General features: G+C 34.6%; 1 protein-coding gene across 5 annotated transcripts in view; it reads right to left on the bottom strand.

Moving 5' to 3' along the window:
* SYT14 (synaptotagmin 14) overlaps positions 1-14,818 on the bottom strand; it is a 73,072-nt gene extending 58,254 nt beyond the window's left edge. For 3 of the 5 annotated variants that reach the window (XM_035321285.1, XM_035321286.1, XM_035321287.1), the window contains exons 1-2: positions 14,776-14,818; positions 3,239-3,403 (exon numbers count right to left, since the gene is read on the bottom strand). In XM_035321285.1, the coding sequence (XP_035177176.1) occupies positions 3,239-3,350 (112 nt within the window). In that variant the 5' untranslated portion in view covers positions 3,351-3,403; positions 14,776-14,818. Of the gene's footprint in view, positions 1-955; positions 2,239-3,238; positions 3,404-14,775 lie in introns of those variants that run through there. The other 2 variants (XM_035321283.1, XM_035321284.1) reach the window with 1 other exon arrangement.
* Between the last annotated feature and the right edge of the window lie 496 nt (positions 14,819-15,314).

The following is a 15,314-nucleotide window of genomic DNA, read 5'->3' as shown; positions in this document are numbered from 1 at the left end:
AAAATGTATTGTATCACACAAGAAAATAACAGATAAGATCACATTTTATCATAGAAACATAGTAATCACCTACTAAATCAAACTTAAAAAAAAATAATAACTGAAATTTTCAGATAAGGAAACACACTGAAAAGAAAAAAATATATTTTCCTTTATCAGATTATTAATTTCTCTACAGAAACAGCCTCTCCAGAAAAGCCTGTTGCTTTTTAAAAATCCATTACACAGCCTGCAACACAACTTTGTAAAAATGCCAGATTTCACTTCTTGCTCACAAACTTTTATTGCAATCCCTTTGTCATGTTATTTAAAACTTGATGTTGAAGACAGCACACACAGCACCCATATCAACAATACACAGATTTCCTCTGTAAGACTACAACTTTCTTTAAGACAAGCCTTGTTCTTTCTATACTTAAAAGATAGTTCTTTCTATACTTAAAAGTATTAATTGCCACTTGTCATTCATTCTGTCTTGAAATTACCTTACATATCCTGGAAATACATTCTGAAGATCCGCTATAATGCCAATGTAACAGAAGTTCACTCTTCCCCTCTGACATCTTTTCACATTTTATGCAATGGTTTTAAAATATGCAAAATCAAACAAATACTTCAGCAGAACAAGTCTTAATCTCCAGTATTAATTAATTTCTAGCCTTCAACAGAAGCCACACAAGACACTTGAGAAAAGGTAAGAAAAACTGTATATAGAAAAAGAAAAGTTAGAACATAGGAAATACATTTATTAATCAGTTCCTTTAACTAATACTTTAAAGAGCAATTAACTTTCAAGAAATATCACCATAATTATAAAATGAAGCCCTGACAAAACAGACCTACTTTCATCAACAGGAAACATTATTATTAAAGTGAAATGTGTAAATTATGTGAAAAAAGTAGGAAGTAGTTTCAGGAAAGGTTGAAGAATGCAGTTTGCTGACAGACTTCTCACCTTTTCCTGCTGTCTTCTTATTACATAGGTCTCCTGATTTCTTTTCTGATTTCTCTGAGTTTTTTTTACCTATTTTTACAATGGTAGCTGATGCATTACCTTCACTCTTTGTTATGGATTTTCCTTTTCTGTCAAAAAGGGTTTCAGATTTCTTTTCTTTGATTTCATTAATGCAATTGGGATGTTCTTTGCGCATTTTCCTCAAGCTGGAGTCTGATAATTTTTGCTTCTGTACATCAACACGCTTTGTTTCTAAATCTTGTGGAACAGTCATACTGTGCACTTCTTCAGAATCATTAGAATCAATTCCAGGAGACCGTTGCTTGTTTTTTTTATTCAATTGATTCTTAGAATTATCTGATACTGCATATAGGCAAGTACCTTGTTTCTCAGTAGATTCCTCCACTGCAAGTTTATTACTTTTCTGGCTACCATCCTTCAGTAACTTATTTGCAAAATACTCATTTTCTCCTACTGCTTCTCTTTGGAAAGATCTTCCTACATTCTTCAAATCCCAAGGTACTTCCGTATTGTCTAAATGACCATTACTATCTCTGCCTTTCAACTGGCACTGCTTTTTCCCCATGACATGGTCAGATACTCCATCTTCTTTTTTTACAAGATCTAATGAATTGGAATAATGAGTCTCAGCAATACCATTCTTTGCTGTCATAGAAGTTTCCTTAGGCTGCGTTAACAATGGTGTATTTTCCTCTCTACCACCTTGCACAGGTTTATCGTTCTGTATTTTGGAGCTTTCATCTTCTGCACGAAGGCCATTTATCATGCTTGTTACTTGTTCAGTTACTGTATCGGCTACGCTGTAGCTGACTTCTCCCACAACACTAGTCAGATCATCTACAGCACTGCTGAGAGTATCCACCAGAGAAGACACAGAGGGAAGGCTCAGATTTTGGTGGAAGTTTCTGAAAAATGCCATTTGTCCAATCTATTCCGCAGCAAAACAAAATTTTATACAGAAGGATCTTCTGTTTCACAAACAGGTCAACATCATTTCTTCAAGTTGTATTTCATAGCTATTTGCTTTTGCTACCTCAGACTCGATACATTTACCAGGGGAGGCTGCAGCTTTGCTCTTTCCATTCAACATTCATTGAAAATAATAAGAAAATACCATAAATAAATATCTTGAAATGAAGCCACAATCAACCAGCAAAATGACAGTCTTCTATTAACTGCAGCATCAACTAGCCATAATAAAATTCATTATTTTCAAAAATAAGACAACTGTGTGAGGAAGGAATATGTATTTTTATTCTAACCTGCAAAGAAGAAGTTGTAAGACATTTAAATTATGTCATTTCATGAATGTCATACCACAATAAGCTATTAACATATTAACTGCACAGAAGTACACATCGTGGAGAATTCTTGAGCCCCAAGTATGTGTTGTATTTTACATAATGTAACATATTTCAAAACATGAAGACTTGTTCTGTAGCAAAAAGAATGCTAAGAAGGAAGACTTGATTTCCAGGAGCAGTAACTTTTTCTGTCTCAAAAAAAAAAAAACACAAAACAAAAACAAAACAAAAACAAAACAAAACAACAACAACAAAAAAAAACTGAAAATTTAGCTGCATCTTTTAAAAAGGCAGAAGGAAAAGTCTCAAATTTCCCATTCTGTCCTCTGGTGCTCGTCTCTTCCCTCAAGGCAGCTAACAAAGTGCATTCAATACCTGCATCCCAGAGGTACTGAAAGTTTTGTTTTGTTTTAACTAAGCCTCAATATCTTTTAGGAGGTCTGCTTTTTTGTTTATAAACACTATCCTTAAAGACGTTATTAAAAAAAGCATAGGAATAACTTGTTAGCTAGTTAAAAAGATCTACTTAGCTTCTGATGGTTTACTTCTTTAAGATTATTTTCCAAGTGAGTAAATACAATACCTTATCCAAAAAATCAGTAGAAGATTTTAAAGGGCTGAATGAAAACTCAAAAATTCCACCCACAAATTTACTTAAGAATATTTAATTGTTCACAATTACAGGGTGATTAAAATATGTTCAGGAGAATTTACACAGTGCAAGAGAAATACCTTCCCATAAGTAAATGTCAGCTCTTTAGTTGCACAGTGCTTGAATTTCTGTGGCTTGTGAATACTAAAATTTCTTCCTTTCCACATAATGTAGAATCACAGTGAAGAGTCAACGCTTTACATTTTCATCACTTGAGTCAAGTAATTATCTGTGTATTTCTACACCTCCTTGTAAAAATACAGATTCTTGTAACTTGAACTTCAATGTTATATTTCAGATACTTACAAAGTTTATCTCGTGAATTCGTTCTTGTAGTATATCCTGAATCAAGATCTGGGAAGCCTCCAACATTTTCAAAACACATCTTCTTATTAATATATAGGAAAAGTAGCAGCATGAGGATAATGAATACCCCGACAGCAGACAGGAATCCAATTGCTTCAGGAGATACTAAAAGAAACAGAAAAAGACACACAGACACATACAAAAGTTTTGTAAAAATAAAACTTGTAAAAGTTTTAATATCTGTCAGGATTGGTCATTAATAAACACTACTAAAGTTCCAAGTATAAGTAAGATCTAACATACATCAGCTTTTTTGTTAGAGTTAATGTTTAACAGTGTTGAATTTCATCATTTTTTTCTCTTGTGATCATCTTGTCAAAGAACAGAAAGTATCTGGTCCTCATAAGGGATGACTAACATTCTAAGTGAGAGGTTCTGCTGTAATACTGGACCCCATAATGAGACAGGACCTCTACAGAAAACGGGGGGATTATCAGCATGCACCGAGGCTGATGACTTTTGATGGAACACCTCGGAGCATCTCCCTTTTCCAGAAGAGGCAGGAGATTTGGCTACCTGGACTAAGGGCCAATTCAGAGACAGCACTGCTGGGGAGGGACTGGGCCCTCGCTGGTGAGGACATTGTCTCTACCAGCCTTGCTAAGCTCAGCTCCCAGCTCCTCCTTCCTTGGGACCAGCTGGCCCTTGCTGCTCCTTAACAAACAGGATTACCCTGGTATTTGTACCGCTTGCATGTAAAACAAGAAACAGCTTCATGAGATAAAGCATACTTAATTGAAACCTGGTAGAGAAACCAAGGCTGAAGTAGACTGATGTGTCTCAAAGAAATGCACCTTTCTAACAGGAACTGCTCTGATTTGCACTTCTGTCCTGAGCTGGACATCCAGACCTATCTGAAACAGTGCAAATGATTTTTACTCCACTTTTAACCTCCAATCACGAGATCATGTAATACTGTGCTTAAAAGCCTCGCCTCTCCCCCTACAACTTTCAGAAGAAAATGAACTTCCCAATAGCTTTGAACAATCCATCCTCACAAAATTACCGAAGAAATTCCAAAAGGTCAACTAAAGAAGACTCAAAGAAATGAAATAGAAGCCATCATTAGATCAGAAGCTTGTATTTAGACCAGCTTCAGTATTTTTTTTCATGTTTTATTAGATCATATCAGAAAAGCTGGGAAAAGCATGAGCAATTTTAATTAACTCAGTTAAGCTAGAAACACTGTCCTGTGAAGAACCAAAAGCAAAGCTAGAAACGATTGAAAGCCTTCAAGACCTCAGCTTTGCTTTCCAAACCACTGAAGTCCAAGACAAAACAAGAAATATAAAAACACATTACAACTACAGAATAGAAAACAATTTTAAAAAAATAGTCCAATGGGGTAGAGCAGGTGAGCCTAATTTTCAATTTCAGACAGTGTACAGAGACCCATATGGTTAGAGCTCCCCATCAGTCTTGCAGGATGAGACATCCTGCTGTCAAGCAGAACAACAAGGTGAGGTTAGTGGGATTCCTGTCCAGAGAGGAAAGGAAGTTATAATTTTATATTTTTTTTTAATCTGTTTTCATTAACATGAATGAATGGAAAGAAAAACGCCTCAGCTTACGGAAGTTCTTGGTTGCACATGCTATTCTGATTATCTAATATTCTTTTCAGAAGTCTGTCTGGAGGTGCTTATGATTTTATTAAAATCACTTGCTACAGCTGAAGTTTATGGCAACTCTGCCTCACACTGAAGGTTTTTTATATTTAGTTTTAAAAAAAAAAGTAGTTAAGCCATGACCAAGAATGTGCTGGAAAAAAAGCTACAGACATAGTGGTGATTTATTTTTTCTAATAAAAAATAAATTAACTTAAAAAGCCCTAATATTCCCTGATTTAGAGCAAGGTAAATTTGGCAAGGGTCAGGCATCTGTTAATCATTTTTATGAAATCTTCCTAAATATGAAAAAGCTTTGAAATTTTTGAAAAAAAGTCTCTGTTTGTGTTATATATCTTCCTTTTTGACCTCAAAGTCCAACAGATGAAAACACCCAAGGCTTTGCCATCAGTGAGCATGCTCCCTCCCCTCCCAAGACTGCATATGGATAAGTGAGAACATTGGAACATTCAGTTTTCTTTGAGTTACTGATCTTGACTCAAATGAGACTAGAGACTGGACTGAGGGCAGAGTATCTTCTTTCTTCAGCAACTTCCAGTTTTAACATCTATTAAAGAGAGGGACAGAAAGGGAGGCAGAAGAGACTGCAATTCACCAGGATACAGGGACCAAAAGAAGTGAGAGCGAAGTGGGAGGCAAGAGTTAGGCAGACACAGTGAGGAAATGGGAGGTACGAGATAACATTGGGACAGAGTGCACAGAAAAAGTTGGAAAGTGAAACGAAAACAGGAAAAGACGACAGATTAGGAGGAATAGACAGATAATGCAAGTGAGACCACACAAATTTATCTGAGGACAATTGCTTTTTTTTAAAGGGAGCAGGCTGTCCTAAGCAACTTTGCTCAAATTTAACATCAACGCTGCTTTGAGCAGGAGACTGAATCACAATCCAATCATTCTACAGTGCTATAGTTCACAATAAAGAAGGACAGTGAATGTTTTCTTCAAATAGATTAACTGTACAATACGAGAACAAAAAATGAATTATTTCAATTTGATCTTTTAAAACTCTCTTTTTTAAACATGTAATACGTATAACATTTTTTTAATATTGTTCAGCATTCAAATTTGCTTTGATCAACCAAAATATGCACTTTAGGAACCAACAACCTAAAAGTAGCTTAAAAACACTTGTGATTTTTACAGTACTTCCTGGATACTAATTAGTTAAAAGAGTTAAACTAATTAGTTAAATTAGTTAAACTCTGCACAGCTCTCTCTATGGAAACACAGTATCTGATGACATCTTTCTGGAATAAAAAACATTGGCTGATACATTATAAAAGAATGAAACTTTAGCTGTAGCAAGACTAATTATTTATGTAATTCAGCGTGAACATTGGACTTGAAAATTATATTTTAGTATAAATTTGCATCCACGTAAAGAATTTTAGAATGCTAGTTCACAGATTAAATAAGTTATCAAGTTCAAAGCCTTTAATGTAGTATCATTATAAAGCCAGAAAAAAAAAAAAAAAAAAAGTTGTATGTCAATTTTCCACACATAAACGCATAGGGATTCCCATCTATGAATGAAGGTTTTATGTATCACATTAATCCTTCAATTAATTTTGCATAGTTGAAGCGTCAACAAAGGTATACTTTGTAGACAGAAATAAAGTTATGTACTGTTTTCCATACAAAATCCACCTGTGCCACATTCAGAACAGGAGTTATTTTCATCCAAAGCATATTAACGTAAATTCTAATTTATTTGGGCATTAATTGTACCACGAAAATCATTTCAAAAACTCTCAAAGATTCCCAGTGCTTTCTTCTATAATCACAAACTGCAGAATGGCAATACTTCAATAGTCACACTTCAAAATCAAATGTCCTACTTTTATGTACTTCATAATTATCCTCAGCTCCTATGGAAAAACAACACAGAATGTTTGAAATTTATAAAATAAAACAGTTTTAGAAACATGAAAAGAACAAATGCCTTACTACAAAGTTATCAGAACTAATTGAATTGTTGACTATGGAAATGACATAGAAAGTCATATTCACTGCAGAATTATTAAATTAAGAAAAGTGAATTAGCCTTGTTATTATCACTAAAATTAGAATTATTAGAAAACAGAAACTTACCATCTCTTCATCTTAAATATCAAATTAGCATCTGCATCTTTCTCTAATACAGCTTTCTTGTTATTAAACAATCTTTCCTTTTCCAAAAAATATTTTAAGCTCTTCAGAAAATATTCACATCTTCAAATAAATATAACCATACAAAAATCCTCAGATGTATTTAAAAGTACTTTTTAAAATATGTATCCACATCACAAACCTATACTGTATTTAATATCTGTATTGTCCAGTCAAGTATTTTTGGAGCTTTCAATGCACATCTTACTGCTTACTTAGCCCGTAAAGTACGAAGCCACATATTTATCTCAGTGATGTTTTAATTATTCATTTACAAATGCAATACTATCTCTTCTGTGCACAAATTAAGTAACTAGGGGAACAACCCAAAGTAATTCAATTGCCTGTAGAATCTTAGCATAAAAGCATTTGAAATGAAAAAGGTAGCTCGTTTTTCATTTCAAAGCTGATTTTTCTTTTTATACAACTTGATCTAAAATATTATAGTCTTTTTTAATTCTCTTAAATATAGAGGATAGCACTGCTATTTGCATTTTGTCCTGCAGAAGCATTATGCTGTCATTAGATCCACTATAACTTGACATTACGTGAAATTAACCTGTAATGTCCAGCTCAGAAATACTTTAATTCAAACACTATTCATTGCCACATCACTTCATACCAACTTTAAGACTCGCAAGAGAAATTAACATATCTTCAGAAAACAGGTTACTGAACCACAAAAGATTTATGCCTTGATTGCCTTTTTAACTTTTTTTCAATGTTTAAATTATTTATCTTGACATAGCACATGTTTATTTCTCACAAGCTAGTCATGTCATAAAGGAAAACAAACACAAAAACAAAAAAAAAACTGTGCTTTTGAGTCAACTTGAAGTAGAATACCTGTCTGACTGTTTATTTCACAGGAATAAGAACTGCACTTCCACATGTGCTGGTTTACAAGTAAATATTTTTCCTGTTATGAATAATTGCATAATACGGTCTCTTCTTTAAGTGTAAGTAATTGAACCAGTTTCTAACCTTTTTTTAAAAAAGGTGATCTCAATACACAAAGTTCACAACAGAAAAGAACTTAGTTTACACTTTCAACGCTTTAAATATCTATATCCAATATATTAGCTTAAGATATGCAGTTTTAAGTGAATATAAACAGGAAATGACAGTTGAATTTCAATGCAGTACTGAAAAGAGCATTCCCTAAATAAGAAAATTATTAACAATTTTTAGTAACATGAACCTTTCTGAAGTTTGAAAGACTGACAGAATGAAATCAGGATGAAAGTACTTATTTAACTTTCTTTTTGGAATAGCAATACCCTTCAAAAAATTCTATTTATATACCTTTCAAAGTAATACTGGGGAAAAGAGAAAACTGACATTATCTGAAGCGATACATGCCATTTAAAGGGTAACTTATTAAAAAAGTTATTAAGTAAAAAAATAAATTTGCTTGCTTACATTAAAAAAAAAAATAAAATACTGCATCACGACAGCTACCCTGCCATAATGCCAGTGTTGCCTTTATTCTAGTTGAAAGCCATCCGGAATAACAGCAGTTTATTTCACCATTTGGGCTACGTCTCTTCATACTGGCTGAAGGATATCTACACTGCTATAGAGATAAAGCCATCACCACCATCACCCTCCCCTTCTTTTTTTTCTTTTTACAAGTACTAGTTTATTTAATTTTATTATGAGCACCTAAACTACTTGACTAATTATTTACTTCAAACAGAGTTCAACATACTTTGTAAGTTAGTTTGTGTTAAAAAGGCCTTGGTTCAGCAAGTTAACTATTCACATACATCACTGCACAAATACTTGTAGCAACTTTCATACTGCTGCTGCAGATCATCATTTACAGGATTTCTTTTCTTTTAAAATACCAAGCTGAAATTGTCTTTTAGAGATCAATGTAATTATATGAAAAGAAGGACCTTGGGCTTCAAATTATCACTGAACTAAGAAAGAATGTAGGAGTAACAGAAGCCATAGTCTGAAATGAAGATATAAACTTCTGACAGAAATTTTTAAATTCGTAAATGCTTGTGAGCTGAGGATGTCCTCAGCCTGCCACCCCTGCTGATTTACCAGTCCCTTGATGTCTTCTCTCTCTAATACAGAACACATCTCCTTGTAAACAGTACCTCACAACATAAATCTCTGAAAGGAAACAGCAAAGGAAACGTTGCATTTCTACTTAGAATAGACATAGATCAGGGGATACTCTTGATTACCTTCAAATCCCAATAATCTCCTGCAATCATATAGCATGTCACATGCCTGTATTCTCCACGTGGTGGGTGAGAGAACAGCAGTGATCATAGATATTTAATGAATATTTAACTCAGATAATCCCCCTTGTGCAAAAGCTTTACAGACCTGTGCAGATCTAGAGGCCTGTGCTGTCTAAGTCCATAGTTACTACAAAGTTGCCCTCCAACGCCAGGGAAAAATCCACCTAATAAAAATCTTTTATAGTCACGTTGCTATAAATTGTAATAGCTAATTGGAAAAAAGAGCTAGAAAAGCCAGAACTGCTAAACAGCACCTTGATTAAATAGCATACGTAGCAAAGTATTGTGCCATATAAGTTATAATATGAACATTTTATGTGACGAAATGCCACGAAATCAAAGTTTGGATATTGCAAAGTTCTTAGCAAGCTTTGTGTTTAAGGAAGAAAAAGAACTGAGACAGCTGGAACTACAAGACTCCAGCAGATGCTGCTTTCCAAAAGACTACAAAACACAGGAGAGCAAACAGAAATGTACTTTGCTTCCTGAAGGGGTATTAATCACCAGAAGGAAAAGTACTTCTTTTATATTATACTTTCGCAAGTCCAAAATGTATCAATCCAGATTAGCTTTCTAACAGCGAGTAAGATTTAGTATTTACTTTAGTGTTGTTAATCCTGATTGATTACTTTCATTTTTCCCATGAAAGTATGTATCATCCAGATCTATTAAGTTCAGTATTCTCAGAACAGAAGACATAAAATTTCTTGTGTTTCTAAACTAAAACATAATACACCTATTTGTCTATTTAAAGTTAATTACTGCACAACTATGAATAGATAAATTACTATTTTCTGAGTATATTATAGAAGTAGTTTGAATTGGGTGGAGTTTTAATAAAGGTTTTATTCCTATCTCTGTAAAAAGAGAAAATGCTGTTAACTTGGTGCTTTTCCTATCTGAACCTTGCAATGAGTAAAAACATCATATATTTATTTGTAATGTAAAACATTACTGTGAGTTTACATAAATTAAAGAACTTTGCTACCATCTGTGGTCTCATATTTCTCTTGACAAAGAACTATTAGCACAAGAAGCTCTACCAACTGGATGACAACAAAGGTGAAGTAAAAATTATTTTGTTTCTTTTCCAGTGGCACTTATTTAGTGTAAACTACCAAAAACTTCAATATAACTTGAATATCAGATGCAGTTAACTTTCAATAAAATAAAAGTGATTGCACTTGTAACAGAAAGCTCATGAATAAATATTTTTCACCACTTCAATTAAATGCAACTGGCAACCTAACATTCAGATACATGCAAATAGATGAGGATAGTTGACCACAAAGTTAAAAAGGACATCATTCTACTTAGAATATGCTTCTGACAAAACAAATTCATACCTTCTTATCTTTTCAAAATTATTATTAGAAGTGACATTTTACATTATCAGCCAAAGACATTGTCTCCTTGCAACTTCTTTCTTTTGCATATTAAAGACCACTTCTGTTCCATTATTAGTCACAAAGACGGTTTGCTGAATAATTTCCTTTGTTTGTAAGACTGCTACAATAGAAAGAACATCTTGCAAAGAAAAAAGGTCTTATAAAAATAGTTATAAAAAATCTGAGCAACTCAGACCTCAGTCAGATATTCGATCTACATCTCCATGAATTAAATACAAAACACATTGCCTAGTTGGAAGTATCACTTAATGTTACTTCAAAAACACACAAATAAACAATGAAAGGTGAAAGAGGCCTGAAAATAAAGTATAAAACACATGATCATGTTAATGTGGCTTTCAGATCATACAGTGAATATCATACATATCAGAAAGCATTAAAGATAGGGGTTCTTCAGTTATAGCTCAGAATCATAAACACTAATCACCTCTCTAGCTCACCTGTACAAACAGAACCTGAAAAACAGCTTTAATTAAGATATTAGTACATCTAACAACAGCTAACTCGAAGTTAGACTAGCAGCCTAGCTACAGGGCACTACACAGCCAAAGATGCATGTTTCTGGTCTGTTCTCAAGTCCCCTAAATTCTGTTATGCCCATAGCAAATAAGCGAAGGAACAGCTTACATAATTCTCATGATTCTTTCAAAAACGTGGGTGTTACCAGCCAGAAAAAAGGCAGACCTTTACCAGAGTAGAATAAGCAGCAGAAGTACATTTCAGAAAACCCTGTCCCGCTCTTTTGCTATGTCAAGAACCCAAAGGGACTAAATAAAGCAATTTAGTTACAAACTAAACTAAGCGGGGCTATTCCTCCCTTAGACATGCCTTAAACGTGCACTGTCAGAAAACAGGTACAAATTTCAAAATAAGCACATCTCCAAACTTCCAGTAAGTGAAAACAGAAGTAAGCAAGAAGTTCACCTGTAATGCAAGGAAACATCTCTTTTCCCATTTTTCAATTTCCAGAATTTAACAATGTGTAAATACAAAACCATACAAACAGTTCAAGCACTATGCTACATTACACCAGTGACAAATTTCAATGCTGTACTACCAAATTTCTGGAGTAATTCATTTTATTTCCCTAAAGTAGTTTATTTTCTTTAGCTGGGAAGAGTCTCGCTCTGTATTTTGCAGCCACCAGATGTTACATAATTGCCTTAATATATGCACATGTGTAGTATATTTATGTAATTATAAGAAGCTTCTATTTAAATATATATAAATTAAGGTTTTGCAAAAAAAAGTCTATCAGTCTTCTTACCCCTAATCAACATTTTAGACATGGTTCACAAACCTGTATGAACCTGCAAAAGGAAACTGTACATGCAAGACCCCACAGATATATGCAATCCTTCTTGTCCAGACTAGAAGTAGACCCACCACTGTCCACCTTACATATCTGTGAAGCCATGACAACATTACGTGAAGTGGGACCAGGCCCTAGCTGGCATCACCTTTAGTTAGCAGGTCTGAGTTCTGTATTGGTACTGTATCGATATCATTCATATGGGGGCAGTGTAGCTCGCACCAAACAAGTCAAGGGTATGGGGAATTTTCCATGCGTCAATGTGAATACTGCATTTGTCCATTAAACTTCCACAGTAACTTCATGAGCCAAAGTCATCTTTGTTTTCATGGCACAGTCAAGAGATGGCAAAGGAGAAGGTCTCTATGCCACAAAACTTTTCAGCTTGCTCTAATGTAAGGTTGAAATGCTTATCCAGGGGCATTAGAGACAGGTCCTGATTTGACCAGGTCCAGATTCCTGGAGGCCAGGAATTCTCAGATTGGAAAGGACTTCATATTCTGAGCAGGTAAATATGGATCCAGAGCATGCACCCAGATCCTGGCAAACAAGCAGGCCTGGACACCTGGCACAAAGTAATTCTTAGAAGCCTGGCCATTGGTCAGACAAAAAATAAAAATAAAAAATAAAAATGAATGCACCAGAATGCATCAGATGTTGTGAAGTCTTAGATAAAGTAATCAATATAGTAAATGCAAGGAATCGGAGCACTACACAACTGAAAATACAAGTATCACACACATTCTGCTTTATGTGCACGTCAAGCAGAGAGAGGACAGACAAAAATGCACCTGCTCCACACACTACAAGCAGAAATTTATCAGTGACATGGCAGGGCATATGGGGCACACAAGGTTACAAGAACACGTGGAAACTCATCTAAAGGAAAAAGGAACCCAACAAACTACACGCATAAATGGCACTAAGAGGATACTTCCCTTTTAATCACACTTATCCCTAGGCTAATTTATAACTAATGCTAAAACACACTCCATGCAGCTATAAAAAGTATAGTATAGTATCTGATCAATCACTAAAGCAGATTAGACTCCAACATCTATATATCACACAGAACCTTAAAAAGATAAATCTCTCTTCATTTGAACTTCCCAGCAATAACAAAGTGCTGCCTCCAAGAATGCACATTTTTTTCTTAAACTCAGTACAATACCCTGAAATAAAAAGGGACTAGCAAGATTATTAGACTTTGCAATATCATCAGTAGGCTTCCTGAACTTTCTAGTTCAATGAGTTTCATAATTCAGAAAGAAAACCAGAGCCTATTACAGAAAGAATACAGAGCACTGTGGGCACTGACTTATCCATCAAGGGAAAGACAGAGACAGCAATAAAGAGCTTTAAAAAAAATAATAAAAAAAGAAAGAACAACCTCCCCCTCAAATGAGAAAGAAGTTACAGAAAGCAAGAATGGAATGATTTAGAGTTTTAAAAAGCAGAGAAGTGTTTTTAATTACAATACTGTCATATCGCATACACCTCTCAATTATTCTTTCAATAAGTTATTTGGAAAAGAAAACTTTTGGCCATAAAGCTATTTTTTGCTTCAACTAGTAAACTTCATTTTGACACTAGCAGATAGTACATATATATTTTAAAAATATATTAAAACCTGAATTGTTGCAATGGGAACTAAGATTTATTCACAGGCCAAACAAAATTTCTTCCTACCACGAATGATGTAGTAGGAATTTAACAATACCATTGAGCCAGTCTAACAGTTAGCTGTTTTCAAGTCTAGCAGCTCTCCTCCTCCTCCTCTTCTGCCACACTTTCTTACTCTTTACTTTTTGAAAGCACTGAATACTCTTCTGACCTAAGACACATAGATGTGGTGCTTAGGGACATGCTTTTGTGGTAGACTTGACTGTGCTAGGTTAGTAGTTGGACTTGGTCATCTTAAAGGTCTTTTCCAACCTAAATGATTCTCTGATTCTAACTGTGAGTCAATTCAAGGAACTAAGCCTTGAAGAAATTATACTTTTTTTGGTAAGATTAGCCATCAGATCAGAACACAGAGACTCGGCAACATCACTGCAAGGGAAGGAGAAAAGAACGTAGGGCTAGCAAAAGGAGAGGGCAGAAAACTGGCCAAAGGAGAGGGCAGTGTATCTTGTCACTGTATCACCTGAGCTGCACCATCAAACTGCAACTTCAGCCACTGTAACTCAGCTTTAAACCTATGAAAGCCCTCTCTTGAGCACAGTTCTGTTTCATACTCTATCCATTCCTGGCGTTATTACTGATACAGTCGTTTTCAAAGAAGTCTGCATCGTGAGGACCTCAAGAACACATAGGAAGAAATTGCTAGTCCACTGTATCACTTATTTAAAATAACCCTCACAACAGTCAATCACTACTTGAAATCAAATCAACCTACAAAAATCTGAAAGTATAGGGTAAAGATCAAAGTTCATGTATTTTGTGGTTTCCTATCACATATGAACAACATTAGCAATTTCCATGTAACTCTGGGAATACTGGAAGAAAAGTTTATCTTTTCATGAAAATTCATTTTTTATTTTGCAAATTTCAAATTTTCATTTTATTTTTAAGTGACAGCGTCAGCATCAAAAGATTTTTACAATGCAAACGTGCAACATTAGGATCCAGAAAATGTGAGACATTAACACTAGGTAGCAGGTATCTCAGCAGTACTATTCACAAGCTAAGAAGTTAACTTCCACAAATCATTGCTTACCTTTTCTAATGCAGATTAACTCATGTACACCACAAGTTCGTTCACCACCTATATGGAAATAAATCATTAGAAAATATTATCAATTAAAATGTACTTGGCTTCTTTCTAAGACTTATAAACAGCGTGAAAGGAAAAGCTGCAAAACATATTATTTAATAAAAATGCAAAAGACTGTTTTCTCCAAAGGATATCCTGAATAAATTGAAAACTTGCTAAATTAATAAATGTATCTTTGGCTTAACATTGCTAGCAACAGTGCAGTTTGAAGAGTTTTACAGAGAATTTATACTGACAAAATTAAAAACACAAGCAAATTAACTGAAACCATACTAAAACTATTTCCCAAATATAAATCTTGATTTCCTGTTCTGAGGGAACCACCATCTACAGATTTCTCAAAACATAAGAAATATTGGTAACAGAATAGAACACCAAAATAAAGTTTGGGGGGGGGGGGGGGGGGGGGGGGGGGGGGGGGAAAGACGGGGGGGGAAGGGGGGAAATGGGGGAAACAGAGATAAAAATAGAGAAAGAGTGGG

This window comes from Oxyura jamaicensis, chromosome 3 (genome assembly GCF_011077185.1).
Source record: "Oxyura jamaicensis isolate SHBP4307 breed ruddy duck chromosome 3, BPBGC_Ojam_1.0, whole genome shotgun sequence".
Classification (NCBI taxonomy): Eukaryota; Metazoa; Chordata; class Aves; order Anseriformes; family Anatidae; genus Oxyura; species Oxyura jamaicensis.
The sequence above is the reverse complement of the archived record's forward strand: the minus strand, read 5'-3'. Positions and strand labels throughout refer to the sequence as shown.